The sequence below is a fragment of the Carlito syrichta genome, unplaced genomic scaffold (genome assembly GCF_000164805.1).
Source record: "Carlito syrichta isolate Samal-C Ts95f unplaced genomic scaffold, Tarsius_syrichta-2.0.1 Scaffold127890, whole genome shotgun sequence".
Taxonomy (NCBI): Eukaryota; Metazoa; Chordata; class Mammalia; order Primates; family Tarsiidae; genus Carlito; species Carlito syrichta.
In genome coordinates this window covers 29105-55352 of record NW_007071986.1, presented here as the reverse complement: position 1 = coordinate 55352, position 26248 = coordinate 29105, and the positions used below count along the sequence as shown (strand labels likewise).

Genomic DNA, 26248 nt, shown 5'->3' with positions numbered 1-26248 from the left:
TCTACAGACATACCCCTCCGATGCTCATTGTCTTATTATTTGTGAAAGTGAAATATTGAAACCATGGTTGGCAGAAAAATGGCTCTCCTAGGATATTCACATACAAATTCCTGCAGCCTGTGAATATGATACCTCAGATGACAAGAGGGACTTTACAGATGCAATGAAGATGACAGACCTTGAGATGAAGAGAGGTCTTGGATGAGCAGTTGGACCCAATCTAACCACTTGAGTCTTGAAGAGTAGAGAATCTTTCTTGATTGGAGTGAGGGAAAGATGTAACCACAGAAGCAGAGCAGAGAGAAGCTAAATTGCTAGCTTTGAAGACGGAGGAGGGCACAAGTCAAGAATGTAGGGAGTTTCTAGAAGTGAGGAAAAGAGGCAAGAAAACAGATTCTCTTCTAGATCCTCCAGGAACAAGTGTAGCCCTGGCAACACCTCGATTTCTGGCCTGTGGAACTATAAGATAATGTGTTGTCTTACACCACTAAGTCTGTCGTAATTTGTTATGACAGCAGTAGAAAACGCATTTGGCAACATGGATGCTAAAATATAGAGAAACAAATAAGTGATAGTTCACTCCAAATAGGAAACTTCATGAATTCATAGAAAAGGTTGAGGTATTTATATGATACTGCCGTGAAACATGGAAGAACACTGATGATCTATTGCTGAGTGAAAGAGGTAGCAGAATGAAACATAGAAATTGTATCCCATTTCAGTGAAAAAACCTTGTTTATATGAATGTGTTTGAGTGAATGTTGTGTGTGTATGTTTGTGGGTGTGTATTTTAAAAGATCCATACAGCTACTGAGTGAAATATCGCCAGTAATTTCAGTGCAGGAAGAGCTGTGTATGGCAGAGAGAGTTCACTTTTTACTTTATTCATATGAATATTATTCACAATGTTCAACATATGCTATTTTGTAACTTAAAATACTATTTTTTTAATAGAGAAAAAAATACAGCCATAATAAGGCCAAGTCAATGCGGATTCATTGACAACTAGCCAGAAGACTATGGCATGTCACCTTGACCAAGGATGACTTATAATTGAGAGGGAAAAAAACTCAAAAATTATCTGGTTCTAACACCTTGCTTGAGAGATAAGAAAGCTGGAATCTAATACAGTTCAGTGACTTGTCTGGCCTCACAGAAAGACAAAGAAGCAAAATGGGAAATAAGATAAAAACATTCTGGCTTTTCACTATACCACACAGCCACCTACTTATATATGTTACAGTAAGGGAAAAGAGAGATCTTTTCCCACCCACCACTAGGTTTATGGCTGAGGCCCCTATGGCAAAAGACAGATTAACAAGGTAAAAGCATATGGTTTAATATAAGTTTTACATGTCATAAGAACCTTCGTAAGAAAATGAAGACCCAGCAAAACCGGTAAGCCTATATATGTTTTATGCCAGGTTTGATGGAGATGTAGATAGTTGTGCAGAAGTCTGACTAGACAAACAAGGCAAGATGTAATGGTTATAAACTGTAGTAAACTGAGAATGGTCTGTTTGTTCAAATTCTCTGTGTTTCTGTGTCTTTAAAGATAAGAATGTTCTTTTTCTTCAAGTAGAAACAGAGCACCCCTCAAATGAAGGTCTTAGGACCTGCTTCAGGGGAGAAGTGTGAGGGAAAGGTTAGAGTAACATTCCTGCTTCTGTTGTTTTCTCAGATACCAAGGTCATATTTTGGGGTAGCATGCCCTGAACTCCATCATTACATAGCAAAAACCATATGCCTACCATATGTCAGGGACTTAGCAAATTCTATCGATTGCCCAAAATGTGGCCAATTCTGATCTTAACAGTCACCCATGGTGGTCATGATCAATAAATTTGTGTATGAAATGAAACAGAGGTAAAAACCAGCACATATGTAATAAAGTATCAGGCAGTGAAGGCTTTAACAATGTGAAAATAATGATGAAATTGTAGTAATATGAATAGTACAGAAAATTACAGTATTAGAAGAACCATAATAGTAGGAATTGGGAAGTGCAGCATGTGTGCATGCATACACACACACACACAAACACACACACACACACACACACACACACAAACTAGTGTCTGAGAAAGTCAGCCGTTCTTTACAGAGAAGATAATGTTTGAACGAGAACTTCGATAAGCAGGTGAGAAGTGAAAGGGAAGATATTTGCAGATTCCACCACAATGGTCAGAGCTATTGAACAAAATGCTGGAGTGAATATAGGCAGTGAGAATGCCATGTGGAAAAGCCTAGAAGCATGAAAGCACAGTCTGTTTTAGGAATGAGGGTGGGAAATAAGATTAGAGAGCCAAACAGGCCAAACTGTCCAGGACCTTCTTGGACATTATCTTGTAAATGATATGTTAGCATTGGATGTTTTAGGCAGGTGAGTGAAGTAGCATATGTGTATATATTAGAGATAATGATTAAATAATGAATCGGGTTTTCACAGGGTGAATCTGATGACATAAAATGACATAAATAGCTGATCTAATAATTTTTCAGCTCAAGACTTAATTGAACTAATAATAAGGTGATCATAGCACTTGTCATCCAAATTGGGGCACTTTGGAGAGTGAAAGGAGGCGTTATTGTTAATTATGCCAGGACAATGGGGGCAAATTGGAAGTATCAGCAACCTACCTGTGAAACAAACTCATGCAGATGTGAGATGATTTGATCTATAGATGGAAATTCGCTGGCATGTGGGTATTTGAGGACTCCTAGACACCAGAGCGATCCCGTGGACTCTTCTGACTCTAGGATGGCTCTATGGGATCCCAAAGGCTTCCCAGTAGAGTATCTGCTAATTGCTTTAGACCAACTCCCAATTTAAATTCTGTCATACATTTACTTATTCCAAAAATCCTTATGCAAGCTCTGTGATTAGAGAAGTGTTTTTCAAAGCTGTAAACTACTTTCGTCCTCATGTAGCAAGGTTGTTCTTCTTTCTAAAAATCTCTCCATCTTTTCTAAAGAATTAGCTGAGTTTGGGTTTAGAACCTGGGTTAGATCCTTGATTCATCTCTTGCTCTTTGAACCTTGAACAAGCGTATCTGTGTCTTTGAGCATACCTGTAAAGTGTTGAACATATGTGTATTCTGCAGAAATTAAATAATCAAGGTCAAGTGTTTGGCATACTGTAGACACCCAACAAATAGCTGTTGTCTTTATATCTCTTCACTAGGGAAACAGCTTTTTTTAAATCACACCATTATTTTCAGTCAAAGTGTGTTATATCCGTACCATAGCACTTATCATACTGTATTTTAATTGCCTTTCTCAGTCTTAGACCAATGATTCTCAAGTAGGGATAACTTTGCTTCCCCATTCCCTAGGGTTTTTGGCATTGTCTGGAGATAATTTGGGTGGTCATAACTAGGGGGAAAGAAGCTACTGGTATCTAGTTGGTAGAGGCCAGGGAAGTCACTAAATATTCTACAATGCATAGGACAGCACTGCACCACAAAGAATCATCCAGCTCAAAATGTCAATAATGCTAAGGTTATGAAACCATGCTTTAGACTGTAAGCCTATGCAGGCAGTGACCATGACTGTCTCTCTGTGTCCCCAGTGTCCAGCACTGTGATCATTCTGAGTCTCAGTGTTAATGGGTAGAGTGAATGAATCCAGACCAGCGGTCTAGCCACAGTTCAGCTTTGCATGTATTTCTTCATTCCTTTTAAAATTATCTTCTCAATCTTAGACTAATGATTCTCAAGCACACAGCTACCTGCTACTTGCTTGAAATACCAGGTGTGTTAAACCCCAACTCTGAAAAAGACACCATTATAAAAAATGTATCCATAAGGGAATAGGGATCAGATAGTTATCTAAAATACTTCCTTAGCGCTTAATCAAAAAAACCTGCAAGCTATCACGTAGAGCTTAGGAGTCACATTTTTACCTGAATTAAATCGTGAGAGAACATGAAATTAAGTTTGTCTTGGGCTGCTTAGTGAAATGAGAAATGTGTGAGGCCCAGTTAAGAAGATGGTTTGAAACTTGTTTTCTTTATTTACTTATTCTTTATTTATTTTGCATCCAATAGCTGAAGGTTTTTAATAAGAGATGCAGGGCTCCCCAAGGAGCTTGAGAAAGCCTGAGGAAGCCAGCCTGGCAGACTGAAATCTGCTCCCAGACTGGGGGAGTCTACTTTGTAACTGTTCAGTGAGATAGTGTTTGTTCCTTATTCAGACAAACTGATAGAGGCCTTGTGCTGTGACATACTGAAGAGCTTTCTGACAAGTCATACAAGAGATTTCTGGAGGCCACCACACCCTCCTTACCTGTCCTCATCTTATTTTCGTTGGACTCCTTGTAGCCTGAATCGGTAATGTATTTTAATAAGAAGTCAAACCTCAACAGATTAATACTCTGATATTTCCTGTTGTAACCTGCCTTAGTTTGCTAGGGCTACCATAGTCAAGTATCGCAGCCTGGGAGACTTTAACAACAGAAATATATTTTCTCACACTTCTGGAGACTAGAGTTCAGAGATCAAGGTATTGGCAGGGGTGGCTTCTTTTGAGGTCTCTCTCCCTGGCTTGGAGCTGGCCATCTTCTCTATCTGCCCTTCCATTGTCTTCCTTCTGTGTATGTCTGTGCCCTAATCTTGTAAAGAACGTCAGTCATATTGAATTAGGGCTCACCCTAATGTTCTCATTTTAGCTTAATTACCTCTTTACAGACCCTATCTCCAGATAGAGTAATATTCTGAAGTTTAACATATGAGTTTGAGGGCAGAGGAGACACAATGTTGTCCATATCGTACCTCTACAGGGCTCAACATCATCATGTAGGTGCTCAATAAATACACACATTAAATATGGGATGATCTGTTGTTTGAAGTAGAATGTGGTGGCAAGACAACAGGAGTCAGCCAGGATAGTGTGACATATCCTGAAAATTCTCCCTTGACCCAGGCCACCCCAGATGGAAGCCTGATGGTTCTATTCCTGGAGTCACTGTGTTTAAGAAAACAAGGTCCTTATAGTCAGACTATATTAAATGGTCATTAGTTTGGGCATTCTTTGTTTCCCATTTAGCAGGGAAACAGGTTAAACACAAGGAGGCAAAGGACAGGAGAGGGCTGGAATAACTCTGAAGAGCATGCCCAGGTGGGAGGCCACTTGGGTGGAAAAGGTGAGGATACCGTGAAGCTCTCTGGATGAAGACGAAGAGAAGGGTAGGAAAATGCATAGTTAGGCAGTCATCTGCCTGCCTCTGTGCTTGTTTATGTGTAGATGGGGGAGGGAGGAGTGGATTGCCTGGCAGCTTTGAGCTTGGTACCAGTCAGGCTTTTGCACAGGGAATGAAAGGACTTGAATCCCTAACATGGTGATGTACCCTCAAGTCAGAAGTACAACTGATTTCCTCAGGACTTGAATCTCTCTTCTGATTCCTGGTTTCTGATTTTTTTGACTACCTATTAGTACCTTCTGTCTCAGTAATAGTAACGGGATCCCTGGCCTGTCACTCTATTGTCTCTCATTTCTACTTTGGTTACACCACAGTGTTGGAGTTCATACTTTAGGGGAAGGTCTCAGCCATCCTTTGTCTTCAGTTAGTTAAAGGAACCAATATTAACCTTAAACTATATCAATGTACCTTGCTTTTCTGTTTTCTTTGCCTCTCCCACATCTCTAACATTATTTGTTTTTTTCCCCCATTTTAAATTTAGAGTCATGGATATATCTAATTCCCAAATCCAACATTCCCTGATCAACTGATTTCCTCTGGGATCAGAGTTTGTTTTCAACTCTTTGAGTTTCTTTCTCCCAGCCCTCACCCAGAGGTTTGGATCCCACCTTTCTATCCAGTCTGTTTAGGGAACAGATTTCTATTTTCCAGAATGACAACTCTTTTAGGTCACCCCTTCATTGAGAACCTGCATGCCAGCTACTGGACTTAGTGAAACATGCATAACATGAATAAACTAGACAGATGAAGTTTCTGAGCCCATGGCATTTATAGGCTACTGGTAGTAACAGAAAAAAGCCAGTAAGTATCTACATCAGTCTTTCTTAGTTTTATTATCATTTCAACAGGGAATTTCTAGAGTCATTACATATCTTTAGACTTGGCATCATAATGGAAGGGACACTTGGAAAAGGGTTTTTTTTCCTTGCTTCTCGGACCCATCTCTGGAGGTTCCTATTTACTGCAGTGTAAGCAATTAGCAGCTTTCCTCAATGACCCCCCATCAGCATGAGGCAGGCATGTCAGACCTGCTGTACCTGGCTTCCTCACTTCTACAAGGCCATCCCTTTCTTGACATGCCTGATTGAGTGACTGAAATAGAATCCACTCTTGATGCTTGGGGGATTTCCCTCTTCCAGGCACTTACAGGTGTTCAGTTTGATTAAAATCATCAGTGAGTTGTGTTCACCACGGAATATATTACCCAGGGAAAACTGAAAAAGAGGAATTGGTCCTCAACATTTCCTCCCCATCTTTCCCTAACACAAGACATTATAGTTGTCAGAACTTGAATTTCTCACAACCAAATTGTATTAGTGAAATATCCATGTCCATATCTGGTTCTTCTTTTTTTATTTGTCTCATATGTGAATTGAGTCATGAATAGACTTTAACTTGGTGAAAATATCATGAGTGGCAAATATCACTCAGATGCTCAAAGATTTCCAAATGGCAAGTCTTGGTAAATCTGGATTCCAGCGTATAAAACAATATATTCTCCTTAGGCATTCAATCCATCTGTTTTTTTATTTATCCATGGTTCAGATGCTTGGCACTGCGCCTGTCCCTAAGAAACTTACTATGAAGAAAGGAAAGGATCAGGGTGAAGAATGTGCTTCCTGGATGCCATTTTCATGTTAGACTCAGAACTAGACATGTGGCCTGCCTTATCTCATTTAACTTTCACAACTTGAGTTAGGCATTATTTTCACTCTTCTACAGATGAGGACTGAGGTTAAATGAGTTTAGAAAAGTGTGCCCAGCCTCACCCAGCTAGTAGGTAGGATATAACTTAAGTCTGTTTGTGTGTACTTCAAAAAGTCTTTGAAGGAAGGGAAGGCATGGGAAAGATCACGAAGTTAGGAAAGTTGGAGGGTGTAGACTGGAAATTGCATTTTCATTGTTATTTAACATGAAAATGTAAGAGGAGGTAACATCGATTTCTTTATCAAAGCATCCATCTCTAAATTTTAGTGTCATAAGCCTTCTGGCAACTAAGATAGCCTTGGAGCTGGCATTATGGCTTTCCATATCTGCACATGGTCAGATAGGTAGCTATAGATACAAATAAGCACTTTGGTATTAGATGCTGGAAGAGATAGGTTTTGGAATTCATCTTTCTCAGTGATCTATGTTCTCATCTCTCATCTATTGCCAAGAGAAGCTTGACAGCTACAGTCTTTGACTCCCACCTTTTCCGTCACTAATTATAAGACTTCATTGCATACAAAGGAAGCTTCTTTTGGGGGCATTGTGCCTAAGACAGGGCGATGTGGTCTCTTCTTCACAGAGTTTATCCTCTATACTGGAGGAGAGAGTACCCGTCGCTTATAAGTAACAAGTAAGAGATAATGGCTGATGAACTAGCAACACGCACACAAACATACACTCTCTCAAATACACACACATTCAAATGCAAAATGCGATGACAACATTTTAATTTTACTCTGCTGTGTTACATATGCAACTGACAAACACATCATCAGACAATTTAGGGGTTATTGCCAACCTACTCCAATAGTTTCTTCTTATAATCAGTGTTAAAAATACAGTTTTCCATAGAGCTGATGACATTAATTGAAAGTAACAGTAGTTCATTCAGTTCAGCTCATTCTGAGTGAACAGAGAAACTTCAAGCACCAACCTTTACTCCTACTCCTGCCTATTTTATCAAGGCTTAGAAGACAGGGAAAGCTACAGCCAAATGTCTGACATTTGGGGTGAGACCACTCAGTGCCAGCTTGCCCAGAGAAGGCTCTTTAGGGACTTGTCCGAGGGGGTGCCACTGCCCGACATCAGAAAGGGCTGCTCTATTATGGCTGGGAGAAGGGAGAATTCTCTGTAGGTTCTGGGGTAAAGAAGCGGCAGCGCTTGATCTGGGCTCTAGAGAATGCTTCGGGATGGGGAAAGGAAGGCAGAGTTGGTGTATAGGAGATCATTTTGGGGTGCTCAGAGAAACTCTTCTCTTTGAGGCCTGAAACATAATTACAGGGGAGCAGAAAGGTTGGGTCTATGGGAAGAGGAACTTGGGAGTCAATTTTCAGGAAATGAGGAGAGTGCAGACTTTGGTTTAACAGCAGAAGCTGTGAAATACTGCCTAGATTAGGATTCTGTTGTTTTTGTTGTTGTTTTTTGGAATCTTGCAAAATTTTCTCTCTTTTTTTGAGTCGGAGTTTCACTCTGTTGCCCATGCTAGAATGCAGTGACATGTTACAGTGACTGCAGCCTCAATCTGCTGGGCTCTGGTGATCCTTTCACCTCAGCCTTCCTTGTAGCTGGAATTATTGGTGTGTGCCTTCATAACCAGCTAAATTTTCCTGATTTATTGTAAAGACAAAGTCTTGGGAAGTTGCCCAGTCTGATCTTGAACCTCTGGCCTCAGGCAGTCCTCTTCCCTCTACCTCCCAAAGTGCTGGGATTACAGGCGTGAGCCACTGCACCCAGTTGCAAAATTTTCTTAAGTGCTCTATGCCTTAGTAAGGGCATAATTTCCTCGCTCTCTGTGTCCATCACATCCAGCTTACCTTATTTGATGTGACCATGACAAGCAAGGATTTTTGGGAATCTGGGACCTTTTTGAAATGGTGTGGCAATGTGTGTCTACCCTGTGTTGTTTTAGTTTTTCAGGTAGTAGGGCTTTTCTCTTTTAATTAAGTGATTTCATTTAGAATCTTCTGTTTTTGAGATAGAGTGACCAATTCATTGGGAATGTAACAGAATTGCTTAATTGTGGACCCTTGGCTCTATTTCAGGCTTACTACCAGTAAATGGTTGCAAAAAATCATAGTTCCCAGATTAGGTTGGTTAATCAACAGAATTTCAATGAAATCTGAAAATACAGATTCCTAGGTCACAATTGGAGAGATTTGATTAATCCAATGATTAGTCAGGTTGAAACCCACTGAACTATCCTCCTGTTTTCAGAATGTATCTGTAATTATTAAAAATTGAAGGTTTTCAGGCCCTACTCTAGAGTAGCTGAAACATTTTCTTGAGGGAAGAACCAGGAATCTGCGTTTGTAGTAACTATCACATATCAAGAGCTTCTAGTCTAAGGGTGCAAATTGTGCCCATCTATCTTCTCATTTACCACCATTTAACCAGCCACATCCTGGGGTTAACTCACCTAAAAGTTTGCATTTAGCAACCAGTCACCAAAGCCCAACGTTGTCTGAGATATATGTTTGGGAAAAGATGCTACTTTTCTGGCTTTGTGAATAGATGGTGGGTGAGGAGGGAGAGAATAACTGAGAAGCTTTCAACCATCACTCAAGGGCTCTAAAGAGGCCCTGGAAGCCAGAAGGCAGCCATGGAGAATTAACTCTCTCCCAAGAAGTTCTCTCAGTTTGACTGTTCTGCCTTTTTGACTTACACCCGAAGGCTTTGTGTTGTCATGAAAATTCAGTGAATTGGGAGATGTACACACAATTTGAGAACGTATAAACCGCTAGGATTATAGTCTAGGCAAAGGTTTTGTGGTGGGTATTTTGTTTTGTTACTTTTCTTCTCTTCCTATAGCTGGTCTGGAGAGAATATGATGCATTTCTTTAAATTTCGTGCACCCCTAGTAAACTTTCAGTTAGATCCAGCATAGAAAGGAGAAAGATCTGTGTCTGACTGGATGTGATACACACTCTCAAGTCTCCTCCTTAATAGACACAGTGTACGCTACAGAGAGCAAAGTGTTATTTTAAGAACCTTGTAATTCTTTACAAATTAATACAGCAGATGGTGTTTATGGGAGCCAGAGTGAGGAATATTTGGGACGATGTGAGACATGTGTTCTAGGGTTCCGGCCTGCTTTCTACTTAGTTTAGTTTTTAACGGTCATGCTGAAAAAAATCCTTTTGCCTCATAAAGTTTTCATTGGTTCCCAATGTGAGGGATTGCCTCAAGAGACAGTTCTAATATGACACAGATTCCAAATGTTCTCAGTGAGGCCCCCATCTCACCTAAGCCCAAGGAATGCTGAGTACTTGCTGCTGGCCAAGAAGTGGCCTCCTGGACATAGATTCTGGGCTTGGGAGCAGCCTCTCTTCCCCTCCTCCTTGGGGATGGGTTTAGGAAGTTCATGAAGAGCTCAAAACTTAATAAGCTCCATCCCTGGAAAGCAAAAATCAACATAAATGCGCTAGCGATGAGGTTAGCAGCACTAGATTGGGGCTTGTTAGTGTGTCAATTGTTGAAGTATTTTTTTAGTTGTTTTAACTTTCCATATAACTAAAAAGAAAACATTATTTTTTGTTAACTCCCTTATCGTGATCAGAATTAAAGGGAAGGGGCAAGGTGCTGAGACAGCGATTGGGAAGTGGTGATTGGAAGAAGAGGAGATTGAAAGAAGCTGTTCTCACAGGGTTTGGCAAAGACCAAGAGAGGTCGGAGTTGAACTGGTCAGGCAAAACTGCCCTGGCTTTGGCACATGAATGGAGATATCCTTGGGGCCCCTGGGCACGCAGAAAGTCCCTGATGTTCCTAAATCTTATATTTCCTCTACCTGCTGTCACCCCACATACCTTCTTCACTTTCCTTTGCTAAGGTGCTGGCAACAGGAAAGGTCCCAGGTGTTCTCTAGTACATCATGCCTCTCTTGTTCCATTCAGAGTTCTTCTCATCTCCTGTTTTTATCAAATCCACTTCCCTTTGGTTTTTATCAAATCCATTTCCCTTTGGTTCCTAGTGTCTTCAAGCTTATTTAGTCCCACCTCTCACTATTTTAATAAAAGTCATTTACTCTTTATGTTTTGTCTTCCAAGGGTATGCATGTCTTAATCCAGTGCATGCCATCAAAGGCCTTGGCTCCTAGAATTTCCATGTTCTTCCTGCATAAGAGAGGTTTTGAGTAGGAGAGAAAGGGAATGAGTATAGAAAGTATAGAAGGAGGATGAGAATAGGCAACACTATAACTCTACTATTGTGAAGACACAGCCGGCTGTCAGTCCCTCTTCTGCACAAAAGTAGCCTTGTTCCCAAAGATCCGTATCATGCTATTAAGTCAGACAGCTAGAATGCTAATTATTTATGTATAATACATATTTATCTGTACATATCTGTATTTCTAATTTACTTATCACCTACTCTGTGTAAGGCACGGTGCCAGAGCCTTCAGAGTTTCACGGAAGAACAACGGGCTGACACTTTGCTGTTCTTGAGTGACTGTGTCTCTAATTGATAAAAAAGGACATAGATTCATGACAAGCTTCTGAACAATACAGAATTGTAATTATGCATCTTATATGTTTGTATACAGTGTGGCATCTGAAATGCAATTAACGATGCAAGAGATTTGCACGATAGACGATTATTTCCTAGGTAAGAACTGTTTATAAAATGCCACATAAATGGTAGAAATGACTATAGGTACTCAGAGGAGGCTGGGTTCCTGTGAATTGGGAGGACAGGGGAGGAGAGATGGAGGAATTAGACTATGAGATGGGTCTTGATACACTGGTAAATGAGGCATAAGGAGGTCAAGACTGTGTGTGTATATGGGGAGGGGGAGGATTCCACATAGACATGCTTTCCGGAAATTACAGTAACTTTCTGCCTGAATATTTTCTGATTTCTGTGAATTCTTGGCAATGTGGACCCGGTTATTGACCTCTTTTTAAGTTGGTGGAAAATGCCAGACTCTAGGGATCTTTTAGGTGTTGAAAGCTTTAACTGTAGCTGAATGGTTTGGGAAATATGCACTTAAAAATGAAATGAAACTTTAAATTTCATTGAAATTTAAATTATTTATTCAGCAAGGATGTGTGTGTGTGTGTGTGTGTGTGTGTAAAATCAATGGGAATTTGCACCTTGCCTTGGCTACTTTCATCTCAGCTATAGAGATGAAATGGCATTTTTTAGCAGTTTGCTCAGTTCATGGTCTCTTGCAGGCTTGGAAGGAATACATGGTTAATTAACACCGACTTTTAGCCATCACCCAAGTTTTGGGGGCAGCAAGATGAAAAATGTCTTCTGTGTAGGGTTGCCTGGCAAATAATCACTGAGGACTACACCTGTGTTGATAAAATAAATCAAGGAGCAAGGCTTGTAGCATTGCACAGGTGCCAACTACTTCCTATGACTTAGATCAGCAAATGGCGAAGTATGTGAAATTTATTTTTAGGACTCCACATTTTCCAAATCGTCTACCCTTTCATGCTTATTCCCTGTCCCCAGGGGTATATTTGGACTATCCATCTTTCTATCTATAAGCAAGTATTTCCTGAGCACTTCTTAAGAGTTTCTTGGAGTCCCCTGGGAGAGAACTGGGCATGCAATGCCAACAAAAAACTTGGGTTCCATTTTGCAACCACATGGAAACTTATTAGATATTTCAGGATAGCGTATTATAAATATCTGCATTATTTGACATAGTAACTACTTGAACGGTGTGGTCAGAGGAGGAGGATCTTGAGTTATTCATTGAAGAATGGGTAGAACCTGGCTAGGTGAATTGCTAGTTGAAGAGGTAATGGCCCCTTCCAGCCAGGCACCAAGAGCCTATAATGTGGCAGGCAGCCTGTAAGTTGTTGAGAAAGCACATATAAATTAGAGATGCAGGCCATTACAGGAGAGACACCAGATTCTGACATTCTAAGATGCAGGCTCAAGAATTTAATAGAAAATAGAATTCCAGTAAAATCTAAATACGAAAATTAGAGCTGAGGAAATGAAGGCTTGATCTTAGCAGGCCATACAGAAGATGATGAGGGGAAGAAAGCAATAAAGGAGGTAGTGGCATAGGATATCTCTACTGGGTGGGTGGGTGTAATAGACAGAGGAATTTGAGGAACTGTATGACCCCTAGAAACTTTTTGATGGGCCATTCCTCAAGGTTAATTGTTGGGAGCCGGCTACGGAGGCCCACTGAGCATTAGGGATCAGGAAGGACTGTTGACCCCGAGACCACTAGGATGCGTTCGGGAGCTATTGACCCCATTTCCTCCCCCTTTCTACTCAGCACTAACCAGGTTAAGCTCTTGTGAACTCAAAACATAAAAACTCTGAGACTGGGATGAACACATGCTAACTTTAGAAGCTCATTGCTCCCATTCTTCCACAAACTGTTTGGCTTTCACACAACTTATAATTCAAACTCATGTCACATCTAAGAGCCTTAGTATTGGTCACAGGCTTCTGGGTCATGATCTTAGGATTTATTGAAGGTGTAAATTGTAGAATACAGTTCTAGAAGACAGTCATTTTGTTGAAAGAATGTGGCTGGGTTACTTGCAGGTAACCCACTGTGAACTTTGGACTGGACCACATTCCAACCATTCTGGGATGGGCCACTTTCATTTGTAAAGTAAATACTTAAGCTTCTATAAAATTGTTTAACTTGGCATAAATCAATCAGCTTAGGATGAAAAAGGTTTATAGAATATGTCAGTCATGGATTAGGTTATCCTTTGTTATGGGATTTTAAGATTATCATATGAAAAGGGTTTAAAGGCAATCATTGATTAAGTTTTCATGGATTAAGGTTTCTGGTGGGTGGGGGACGCCCCCCCCACATCTGACTTTGTGTATAAAAGACCCGTTGTAATTCCCAATAACACTCATTCGCTTCTGCACTAGACTGGAGTCCAGTCTCTTTCTTTCTCTCTTCTTCCCCCCAATCGCCGACGTCTTCTCCACCTTTGGGGTACCCTGAACCCGGCTGAAGCTGGTCTCCAGCAGTTAATGACTAACTAGCTTTAGGGGAGAAATATGATATTAGGATTTAGAACTGGGCCAGTGATTAGTGCTGGGGAAAACCCTGTGAGTCAACCTGAATGCTTGCTAAAACCTAGGCAGTGCGCCAAGCTGTGTCCATCCCAAGGACTCTCTCTGCTACACTCTGTTTTCAAATTATTGTGGCTTAGTATTTTAAGATCTCTGATTTAATGAAGATTGTTTTGGTTGTAAATGACAGAAATCCAACATTCACAAACATAAAGGAATTTATTAACTCATGACATCAGGTACTCTATTGATAGATATTTATGGCTTTAGTTATAACTGAATTGAGGAGGCCAACCATTTTATTAATTGATTGGATAAAATTTATTGAATGCCTACTATGTGCCGGGTACAACTACAGACTCTGAGGATATAATGATAAACAAAACAATTATTTAAAGGTTAGTGTGTATTATATATTGAATGCTTGTATCCTCTCAAAATTCAAATGTTGAAACCTAATGCCCAATGTGAAGGTATTTGGAGGTGGGAGCCTTTGGTATGTGATTATATCAAGAGGATGGAGATTTTCTGAATGGGGTAACTATCCTCAAAGAACTTCCTTGACCATTCGACCACACGAACACATTGGGAGAAGATGGCCTTCTATGAACAAGGAAGTGGGCTCTCATAAGACACTGAGTCTGAGGTGCTTTGAATTAAGATTTCCCAGCCTCCTGAACCTTGAGATATAATTTTCTGTTGTACTAAGCTACCCAGTCTATGGTATTTTTGTTATAATAGATCAAATAAACTAAGAGAGAAATGTGAACCATTGGTTTGACTCTAAAGTTGACTTCTTTTTCCTTCCCTTCTCTTCCCTTAAATTCCCTTCTTTCAAGTTTGTCATCTCTTTCTTGTCTTAATTTTTCTCATAATTTCTCCTTTTTGTTCCTATCTTTCTCTTTCTTCCCCTCTTTCTCTATGCTTTTTTTTTTTTTTTTGGAGGGGGGTCTATTTTTGGAGACTCCCCAAGTAGCTCAAAGTTCATCTACTACCATTTATCAGTCCCACTGGGAAAAATGTTTCCTTCCTAATAATTCCACCTACAACTCGCAACTCTACAGCTGATTCAGGTTTGGGTGTTATCATAAATTTATCTCCTGGCCAGAGAGCCTCAGTTGAGAATCAGAAGGAAAAATTAGAGGGCTGCTACTGAAAGAACCTAAGACAGTTGACAGGAGGATGAGAACAGAAATGATTAATCTTGATCCCCTGAGCCAGCCCTTTGTGTGTTGCCCAATGTGTATTCTGATATTGTTCTACTAATGAGTAGGGCCTGGAGTTTTCACCAATGTCATCATCCCAATATTCTCACATTACATATTGATGATTCTGTCCTTGAGCACTGCTAAGGTCAGCAAAGAAGAGTCAGAGATATATCAGCTTTTCCCTTTCTATCTTTACCTCTTCCCCTTTTCCATGACTACCTCAGAGGCCAAGAATGCCTGGTTGTGATATGGTCAGAGTATCCTGATCATGGACTTGCTTTGTGGTTACTGTTCAGCTTTCATTCATTCTAAAGAGATATTGCCTGTTTCTTTTCTAAGAGAAATGTCCTTAGCTCATGAAAAAGAAATATTTAGAAAGGTCCATGGGCTCTGACTATGATTTACACATAATATAAAGGTATTATGAAGTGTTCAAGGTTCTATAAATAATGGTGCTATTTGTCATAAGGATGTTATTTCTATATGTGGAGTTTGAGGGTAGGCAGGCAACCCTCCAAATATGATAGGGTGACTGCTGGATCAATAGATAATCTTTTCTCCTCCCTCCTGTTGTCTAAATCATGGGTTTAAATGGCAGCAGAATGTGTTGGAGATAGAGTGCACAGCATATTATTGCTTTCTGCCATTCTAATGATGATTTTGACTTCCATTTCTTTCAAATGACAACAATTTGAAGATAGAGCATTTGATTAGCTCCTCACATGTCCAATATATCAGAGTCACAGCTATACAGTATTTTGAAGATGGCTCACGCATTCAGTCAAGTTTACAGATCCCGTCAAGGGAAAGGAAGAGACTGATAGAGATCTGCCTTCTTATAGTCATGTCCCATATATTAACGCTGTGACCTGAAACGTGGTTGATATGTGATTATGGACCCAATGGAAACACTGAGATGGTAGATTTATATTCCCAGGTCGTTCATGACTGACCACCAGAACTGTATTATGTGTTTGGGATGGGATGAAGAACTGAGATGGGAAAAATCTTTAAGAAATACTCATTTTCAGAGATTTATACATTAATGTTCCTTGCTTTTTTGTTTTGTAAATTAGGGGGTTGGTAAGAGTTGTGTATTATCCAGCATGTTAATATAAATACATTGCATACATTTTCAGAATTGCATAAAAGGTAATGGATATTAATATATTAAAAGGAGGAGAGAGAGAGAGAGAAAGGATTTTTGTCCAACGTGGAAAATACTTGATTTTACAAAGGGTAGTATTATTTGAAAAGATGTTGAAATAAAATATTCTGCTTTTCCTGAAGATTAATTGTAAAAATAAAAATTTCAATTAATGATCCAATCCTTCTGTTTAGGGTTAAACTGGAAACATGAAGGTCTTCTGGTTAACATCTGATACTTCAGCCAACTGGACTTGAATTTAGACCCAGAGAATGGGAGAGGAAAGCATCCCCTATTAAAAATCCAAATTGGGAGCTGCGTTCCCTTTCTTCTCATCAATTCAACTCATGAATCTATCCCGAATGTGTTTTGTAAAATAGCACTCAAAGACTAAAATAAATAAGTTTAATAAACATGCACGTCATTAGAACAACAGATGGCAACTGAAAAAAGTACCTGCACAATGTGAGAGAGAGCCCCCACCCGTCTTCTTTTGTAAATGATGATATTTATTAAATGGTCATTTCCATTGCAGATTCATCCTCTTCAGGTAAAGATGAGGAAGACAAGTGGGGAGCAGGTTTAGAAAAGGCAGACAAAAAGTCAAAAGTGACAGTGAAATTTCGTTGGTAGCGTTTGAAGAGAAACACACGAAACTATAAAAGCACAGGATCCTAGAATTTAAGAGATGGGAGATGTTTAGGTGTGGATTGGGGGAAAAAGCCCTGGACTGGAAATTTGGAGGTACTGGTCAGATACTAAGGGGCAGGTGATCAGAATCTAGTTCCTTCATCTCTCTAGCCTTTGCTGTCTCCATCTATGAGGGGAGTGAGAGGGTGAGGAGAGAGAGACAGCTAACATCGACTGAGTTAACTTCTGGTCAGGTACTGTGCCAAACACATTACAGATCCTGTCTCTTTTAATGTTCTCAATAATCCCAGGAAGCAAGCACTTACCCACATAGAGATGAGAATACTTCGACTGCCTGTCAATTTCCAGCACTTTCTGTAGTGCCATAACTGCTTCCCTATAATAGGGAAATGTGGTTACATGCTTTCAGTGGGTTTTCTGGCTCCCATCTTCATGATACCATAGCTCGTGTCTGGCCCCTGTATTCTACAAATGACAAGCCTTGAGTCTGGAGAAGCTGGCAGATCACTCAGGTAGTTTACTGGCAGAGAGTGGTTACAACTGGCTTTTGTTTCTTTCTGCTCAGCAAAGGCAAGGAATAATTGGATCACTGACTTAACACCACACACTTTGGTTTTATTATTAGGTGATGATGTCAAAATAAAAACCTGGAGCTTCTTTTACTTCAGTTTGTTAAGCTATTTTTCATGCATAGAGACTGGAGGGTCGGGATGGAGACTTGGGCGAGGCTACTGGTTGATTTCCTGAGAACTAGAATTTATTCATGATGATCAAATTCTTAGTTATGAAACAAAGGTGTCCAAGAACCTACTATAGAAAAAAACTGAGTTGGAGTTTCTGCCCCTTATTTTACCTCTTAGAAATGTCCCAGACTGATTGTCTCTTTAAAATGAACTGCCCCAAATATTCCTTCCTAAAAGAGAGAAATTTTCCTTCAAGGGTTCTAGTTTTCGTCAAGGTTTTCATACATTATCTGCCTGAATGAAGAAAGCAGAAATACAGGTGATCCAAAAATAGTTTCTATGTAGTTTCTGAATCAATTCTTTCATTTTTTTAAATAGCAGAAATACTCTCCTAATTACCCTGAATACTGTTAATGCCTTTTATTGTTTCCAGCCCATTGACACCGTGATTGATCGTCCTGCTAACCTTGAAAAGAAGACAGAGCGTATATTATGTTATCCATTGTGCTTGTGACAAAAGTCAGACACTGAAAAAAATGGGATGAATTGTCAGTCCTGGATCATGAGGACTAATAATAGGGGGTGGATGCCAGGAGGCAAGTCCTCCCCTCCTCTCTCCTCCCGTCTCCTCCCCTCCCCTCCCATCTTCTCTTCTCTTCTCTCTCTCTCTCTGACTGGCTTCCTATCCAATTTAGGCAAGAATTTAAAATTACGTCTACCTTAAGACATACAGAGCTGGGGAAAGTATGGCACGATGGCTTGCATGTCCCCAAGTGCTGGGCAAATCTGGGCGTTGACAGGCTACCACTGTCATTCCTGCACAAATACCTTTTTTAAAGAAGTTGGAGCTAGCAACGGGCCAATTAATTATCTATTCTGGTCAGCAGCTCAAATTTCCTAACCTCCAGTGCTTAATTTAACAGTTCTCACTCTCCATAAACAGTGACAACAGAAACTGCACTTTAGTCAATTGTATTTCTGAGTTACTTTTGGCCAAAGACTCGGAGGCGAAAGAAACCCAGGATCACAAATATTACACACTCACAATACCAACAGTAATGACTTAGAATAAGAATGTAAATTCTCTGGGCTTGCAGATCAAAATATAGTCAAACAGTAAGTACACCATAAAGAATCTCTTAGAAAAACAACTTGCGTCTACAGCTGGTCAAACTGATCCCTTCCCGTCATGGAGAAAAACCTGGCTCATCCACTCAGTGTCTCTCTCTTTCCTATTCTAATCTCACCCAGGGCTTAAGCAAATTTTCTCTTTCCCTCTGTGAGATTTCTTGACTTCCCAATGCCATGTCTTCTCCCTCTTCTGAGCAACTCAGCCCTTAGAGTGCCAGACTATGTGCATATTTGTTAGTATTAGGGTTCTCACGAACCTGTATCAGAGGCTCTTTGATGGGGAAAACTGTGTCTCTCACTTTTTGTGTGTTCCTCACAGTGACTAACGTGATGCCTCGCGCCAAAGGGATGTATGTTTTACAGTTGCAGGATATGGATGCCAGGTGGGATACAGAATCCCTTGTTGCCCTTCTGCTCACAGAATGGAGCTACCAAGGTTTCCACGTGTGTCTGTAAGAACTCCAGTTACAATCTTGAGCAGGACTGTTATCCCATGGGGTAGGGTGGCCAGACTGAGTGCATAAAGATGCAGGATGCTCGGTTAAAAATGAATTTCAGATACACCATGATTTTTAAAGAATAAGTCCATCCCTCAATTTGTTCATGTTTAAAATGGAAAAATATAATCGGGTGGCTGTTCTTGCAGGACTCACCTCATTCACCCTATGCCAGTTCTAGCTGTCGGCACCGGTCTTTATTTAAAATTTTGATGTTTTGTTCAACATGGATTTTTTTTTTTTGCATCAGTTTTGACTTTTTAAAATAACATTGATCTTGATGACTGAGTTCCTTGGTGCCCCCTGTAAATTGGATACCTGAGTTGAATGTCTCACTTTTTTCACTCCAGTCCCAGGTCTGCTGGACTCCCATTTTTCTCCTTTGTAAAATGGTGGTAAAGACAGGACTCTGGCAGTATGGACTGAGTCTAGGATCCAGCACTTATATTCACTCAGTAATTATTTTGTGTATCCAAACTATCTCGATATTTTTTTTCCACGATGAAAATTCAGCAAACTACTCTCTCTTTTTTTTATATATATATATTTTTTGAGTTGGAGTCTCACTCTGTTGCCCAGGCTGTAGTGCAGTGGCATGCTCACGACCACCGCAGCCTCGACCTGCTGGGCTCAGGTAATCCTTCTGCCTCCGCCTTCCAAGTAGCTGAAACTACAGGTAAGTACTATCATGCCCGGCTTATTTTTTAATTTATTTTAGAGACAAGGGCTCACCAAGTTGCCCACGCTGTTCTCGAACCCTTGAGCTCAGGCAATCCTCTTGCCTCGGCCTCCCAATGTGCTGGGATTACAGGCTTGAGCCACTGCGCCTGGCCTATTACTGTCTTTCTATTGTAGCCATATTTTAAACCAAATTAATAACTTGTATTTATTTATTCTTTTACAAAAAGTAGGCTTTTAAAAAATTATTTTATTACAGAGATGTGGGGTACAAGTAAGTATTAACGACACAAGTGGGCTGCATGCAGGTGATGTTTGGGCCTCCAGCTGGCCCTCACTTCCCCTGGTGTGGGACCAGGTACCATTTGTTTTGTTACATGCCCCCACCCCTCCATCCATAGCTGCCTTCCCTGGCAGTGCCCAGTGACTGCTGATCTCTCCCTTATGCTAATGTGATTGATGTTCAGATCCCACTATGAGTGGTTCTTTGTTTCCATAATATATCATGGAGTATGAAGATTTCCAACTCCATCTAGTGTTCTGCGAAGTCCATCATTGTGTTCTTTATGACTGTGTAATACTCCATCGTGTATATGTACCACATTTTCTTTATTCAGTTCACTTTCAATGGGCAGTAGGGTTGGTTCCATGTTTTTGCTATTGTGAATAGTATGACTCTAAACATGCATATACAAGTGTCTTCTTGGTAGAATGATTTATATTGCTCTGAGTATATTCCCAGGAGAGGGATTGCTGGTTTGTATGAAAGGTCAATTTTTAGTTCTTTTAGGAATTACCACAATACTTTCCATAGAGGTTGAAATAGCTTGCACTCCCACTAACAGTGCAGAAGTGTTCCCTTTTCTCTGAACCCCTGCCAGCAACTGTTGTGTTTTGATTTATTAATGATGGTCTTCCTTACTGAAGTTAGGTAGTATTTCGTTGTAGTTTTGATTTGCCTTTCTCTGATGATTATTGAAGCTGAGAATTTTTTCATGTATATGTTGGCTGCTTGTATCTCTTCTTTTGAAAAGTATCTATTCACACCCTTTTCCACTTTTTAATAGGATAGGGTTTTTTATTTTTTTCCTTTCTGCCAGTCTGAGTTCCTTGTAGATCCTGGATGTTAGATCTTTGTCAGATACATAGTTTGCCAATATTTTTCCCATTCTGTGGGTTGTCTCCCCACTTTCTTGATGGTTACTTTTGCTGTGCAAAAGCTTTTCAGTTTGATGAGGTCCCACTTGTCTTAGTTTTCATGGCATTCGCTTTTGGGAATTTGGTCAAGAATTCACTGCTTACTCTGATGTGGATAAGAGTATTCCCTATATTGTCTTGTAGGATTCTTATAGCTTAAAGTTTTATATTTAGGTCTTTGAACCACTTAGAGTTGATTTTTGTATATGGTGATAGGTAGGGGTCCAGTTTAATTCTTCTGCATGTGGTTAGCCAGTTTTCCCAGCACCATTTGCTAAATATGGTCTCCTTTCCCCAGTGGTTATTACTGGTGGCTTTGTTGGAGATGAGTTGGTTGAGAGACAGAAACTCTGTCCTAGTCCATTGATCTATGTGCCTATTCTTATACCAATACCAGTCTATGTGCCAGTTGTACCAACAACAATGTCTATTCTTGCTTTGGTTACTGTAGCCCTGTAGTAAAGTTTAAAATATGGAAGTGTGATACCTCCTACTTTACTCCTTTTTGCTGAGGATAGTTTTGGCTATTCGTGCTCTTTTTTGTTTGTATGTGAATTTCTGTATTGTTGTTTCCTGGTCTGAGACAAATGATATTAGTAATCTAATTGAAGCTGTAGGTTGCCTTGGGTAGAATGGACATCTTGACAATATTGACTCACAATTTTTATTAAATAATTTATTTATTCACAAAAGATTTTTTTTATGGCAGGGTCTCACTCTATTGTCCAGGCTGGAATGGCGTTGCATGGTCACTGCTCACCACAGCTTCAAACTCCCGGGCTCAGGCGATCCTGCTGCCTCAGCCTCCCAAGTAGCTGGAACTATAGGAGTATGCCACCATGCACGGCTAATTTTTCTGTTTTTTTAAAGATGGGGTCTTGATTTGTTGCCCAGGGTGATCTTGAACCTCTGGTCTCAAGAAATCCTCCCACCTCAGCCTCCCAAAGTTCTAGAATTACATGTATGAGCCTTTGCTCCTGGCAAGGGTAATTTTCTAAAGTAAGTTTTTATTACTCTCATAAATGGAAAGGGCATGGGAAATCATGATTCTCAGAATGATCATGGTCTAGACCTCCATAAAGCTATCCTATATTTTGATGGGAAACTTCCTATTTGCAAGGAGAGAGCTAACAGAAAAGGAAAAGCCATTGGTGGCTGATGTGGAGTGGCCGGGCATGGAAGCCATACTTGCTAGGCAGCCACATTCTCTTGAAAGATAAAGTGGCCCATTATTCTGTTTCATGCACTTTTACTTTCTTGGAGCTAGTTGTGGGCTAATATTTCAAAAAGTTGTAGAATATTAGCCAGGTTATTTTAAGCCCTTTCTACTTGCAATCCTCGGTGTGTACATCTGAAAGAGTCAGTGTATGAGTTTAGAAAGTGGAAAAGGATGATGGGAACTGTTAGAATTTTAGTTTAGTGGTTATAGACAGAGTCTAGCTCTGATACCAGGCTGGAGTGTGGTGGTTAGATCATAGCTCACTGTAACCTTGAACTCCTGGGCGCCAGGGACCTCCTGCCCCAGCCTCTCAAGTAGCTAGGACTATAGGCACGCCATCACACCTGGCTAATATTTTAAATTTTTCATAGAGACAGGGCCTCGTTATGTTGCCCAGGTTGGCCTCAGACTCTGATCTCAAGCGATTCTTCTACCTCGGACTCCCAAAAATGATACGATGACAAGTGCGAGCCACCACATCCAGTCGGGACTTGTAGGATTTCAGATGACTAAAAATATATGTACATAATGCCTTTGTTTGCTTTGTAATGAAAACCCTACAGGGCTATGCATCAGACATTTGTTTTTGAAAAAATGGTTAATTAAACAAGTTGTAGAGAAGAGTGATTACTTTAAACCCAGCCATGCAGAGTTGGCGTGCATGTATCAGCTTTGTTTGTCCAGGATTTTGTAACTGAAAGAGAACATTTAGAAATCTGTTGGACAGTAATTTCTATGGGTCCTCAAACATATTATCTCATTAGATGCAACTTATGACCTGGAATCTAGTTTCATCATATGTGTAAGTTCCTGCAGAGACCAGTCTTTTACTAAGACTGAGCATGGAACAAAAGTTAACTTGCCACTAGGACCATACATAAATCAATTGGTAGGTGTTTGACTGAAGTTTAAATAATTTAATCCATGTGACAAGGTGTTTGAAAACATTTTTCTCTTAAAGGGAAGATAATGCCACCCATAAAGTCTACAGAACTTTTCAGCCATGAGAATCTTGTTGCTGTTTTAAAAAATACAATGGAGATTCTGTTTTGTTTGGTTTTAATTGTTTTTCTATACCCACAAAAAACAGGGGGGAGAAAAAGGAACAGAAACAAGAAACTAGTGAAATTTCCAAGTGAATAATTTATTAAGGAATACTCTCTTTCCTCTACCTCTGCCTATTATAGTCATAAGGGAAATTTTCCTCACGACCACAAGCTGTGGGCTGCTTATTATTGTGTTTAGCATTCTGCCGCATGACGGAACGGAGATTAGAAGCACTGTATTTTCTGGTAAAGCATCTCTTTTGATTTTGGTACAGAAGTTGCAATATGGCCTATGAAATATTGGTACAAAATAATGAATTTTGATGATTTACTTAAAATACTTTTCTATTTAGTTGTCACCTAGTTATCTTCTATTCAGAAGTGTGCTTACACAATAGAAAAGCAGAAAGTGTTTGTATTTGAAGGCAAAATCAAAGCATTCTTATTGTGTTTACTTAATTGCTGTCTGGAGAAGGGAAGAAAACACAGATTTGCATAGAGCTGCATATGGACATATGTGTAGCCATCCTGAGAATGTATTGATTTTGATCAGTTTTCATTGTTATTTTGGCAAAAAAGGAAACAACTTTAGAGACCAAATCATGTTACCTATCTGTTGAAAATAATCCTTTTAAAAACTGATGGAATTCTACAACTCCACTGTTTTCCTGAAATTTAAAAAAGTGATTAAAGTCTCTAACATTGAATTTTCTAAACCAGAAATTATTTTTCTTTTCTAACAGACTGGAAGAAAAGAAAAGGGAGATCCTCTAAACATTGCAATTGATAAGATGACCAAGAAAACAAGAGACCTGAGGAGACAGGTACCATTTTTTATTTTTACTTTAAGTGCATAATACTTAGTTGTGATTTCCAATAATGTCCCCTGTTCAAGGTACCTTCTTAGCTCTGATGTTCAAGTTGTTATCTACATACACGTAGACACGTTTTAGCAAGGGCAGAGAGACGTGCCAGCTGCCAGGAAAGAAACAGCCCCTGGGAGGACAGACTCTCACTCCCAGAAACAATCTGCCTAGGTGGAGATTGGGTGAATTCACTACCTCCTACATCTGTTTTTCAGTTTTTTATTTTTTATTTTATTTTATTTTTTAAAGTAGGATTTATTGAGAGGACAGAAAAGCTCCCACAGTGGGAGGGGACCCAAAGGGGTTACACTGGTTTTCAGTTTTTTAAATCGAGATATGCTAGGAGCTTGTGTCTGATTTTTGCTGATTCTTACGTATCAAACTCTCAAGGCATTCAATGGTAAACCAGAGCGCTATTAGTTGTGTGCAGCTGTTTATTTATTTGAGAAGTACAACTCTTAATCTGATGGGTTCATTTAGATCTCTGACCCAGTGTTATTATTCCGTTGGGGACTAGAGGTAAGTTTGCTTATCAGCTGGTTGTTTGGGAAGCAAAGAATTAAAGCAAGGAGAGTGTGTTGGATGATTTAAATAGTTAATGGCATCATTTGTTTGAAGTGGGAGGACACTTCACCTTGAAAGTGTCATATAAACACCAATGTTGCCTTGGGACCCTGTTTGATATGTTTTCATTATGGACTCCACTTTCTTTGGTAGTATTCTTTCTTTAGAAGAGATTCTACCATCCAATGAGTTATAATATAAGCCCTCCTTGACTTCTGCTTGAGAGGCATCCTACCTCCTGCTAGTAGCTTTGGCCATATGCCCATCTTACTCATTAAGTGTTTATTGTATCAGTGAACTTGAACAACCACTACCGTGGCATTACCTACTATATTTTATGCAGCTGGAAAAGCTGGGTTAGCACGGCCATATCTAGTATTCACTCCTGCAGTGTGTTAAGTACAGACAAGATTAGCAAGATGCCGGACAAGAATGGCCAAGAAACGTTTTAGAATGACTTGAATGAGAGGAGCACATCACTTCTCATTACAGCTGGAGAGCTTATGTGCTTTCTTCAAGATGTCATCTGAAGGTGTAGACACACTTGAGCTAGTGTCCTTCAGAAGATAACCCTAGTTAGTTCTGGAACATGCAGACTCTAGTTTGATGAAGACTCTAGTTTGATTTCCCAGCTAGCAAGTCCTTTTGATGAAAGGATTTTGTTTTCTCTTCTCTTCTCTTTGCTTCCTTCCTTCCTTCCTTCCTTCCTTCCTTCCTTCCTTCCTTCCTTCCTTCCTCCCTTCCTTCTTTCCTTCTTTCCTTCCTTCCTTTCTCCTTTCTTTCTTCCTTCCTTCCTTGCTTCCTCCTTCCTTCTTTCCTTTCTTCCTTCTTTTCTTTCTTCCTTCTTTTCCCTTGAAATAAGACAGAATAAAACATTGCTCTGTTAAGCAATAGTAAGTAATGCCAAATAGATAAATAGTTGGATCTGCCTCTCCTTGCCCTCTTCCATCTCTCTAATACAACATGATATGGATAGTAGGAACTGGGATGGAGCTTAATGAAAAACATTGAATCTGTATCTGAAGCTCTGGGTTTTAGTGCTATCTTGGCCATTACACTGGCAATGTGATGGTGGATCCCTCATCTTAGGTCTCCTTTTCTTATCTGTGAAAGTAGAAAACCAAACTAGATCCTTAAGTTCTTTTTTGAGCTGTATGAGTCCAAGAAAATTCTCATTCATTTCCTCTGCCAGAGGTCCTAATGCCTGATCATCATAGATTTTAAAAGCACTGAGAGGACATCTGCAGGACTTGCCTTTGGCTAGATTGTCAACCAGATGAAATTTATGAACGAGTCCTCACAAATCCCTGATCTTTTGTTCTCAGTAGGGATTGTGTTTTTATATCCAGGAACTAGCACCCTCAACTCCCTTCAATCATGGACCTATCATTACACTTTTTTGTTGTATTTGAAAGGAATAGGCAAAGTAATTTTTACTCTGGCCTTACAG

At 39.9% G+C, this 26248-nt stretch overlaps 1 protein-coding gene across 1 annotated transcript in view; it reads left to right on the top strand.

Moving 5' to 3' along the window:
• The window catches only part of LOC103250289 (catenin alpha-2), a gene marked incomplete at its 3' end in the record, with an annotated part of 499717 nt that overhangs the window by 448139 nt on the left and 25330 nt on the right, over positions 1–26248 (top strand). The window contains exon 2 of the mRNA XM_008048879.1: positions 24112–24192. Coding sequence (XP_008047070.1) covers positions 24112–24192 — 81 coding nt within the window. The remainder of the gene's footprint in view (positions 1–24111; positions 24193–26248) is intronic.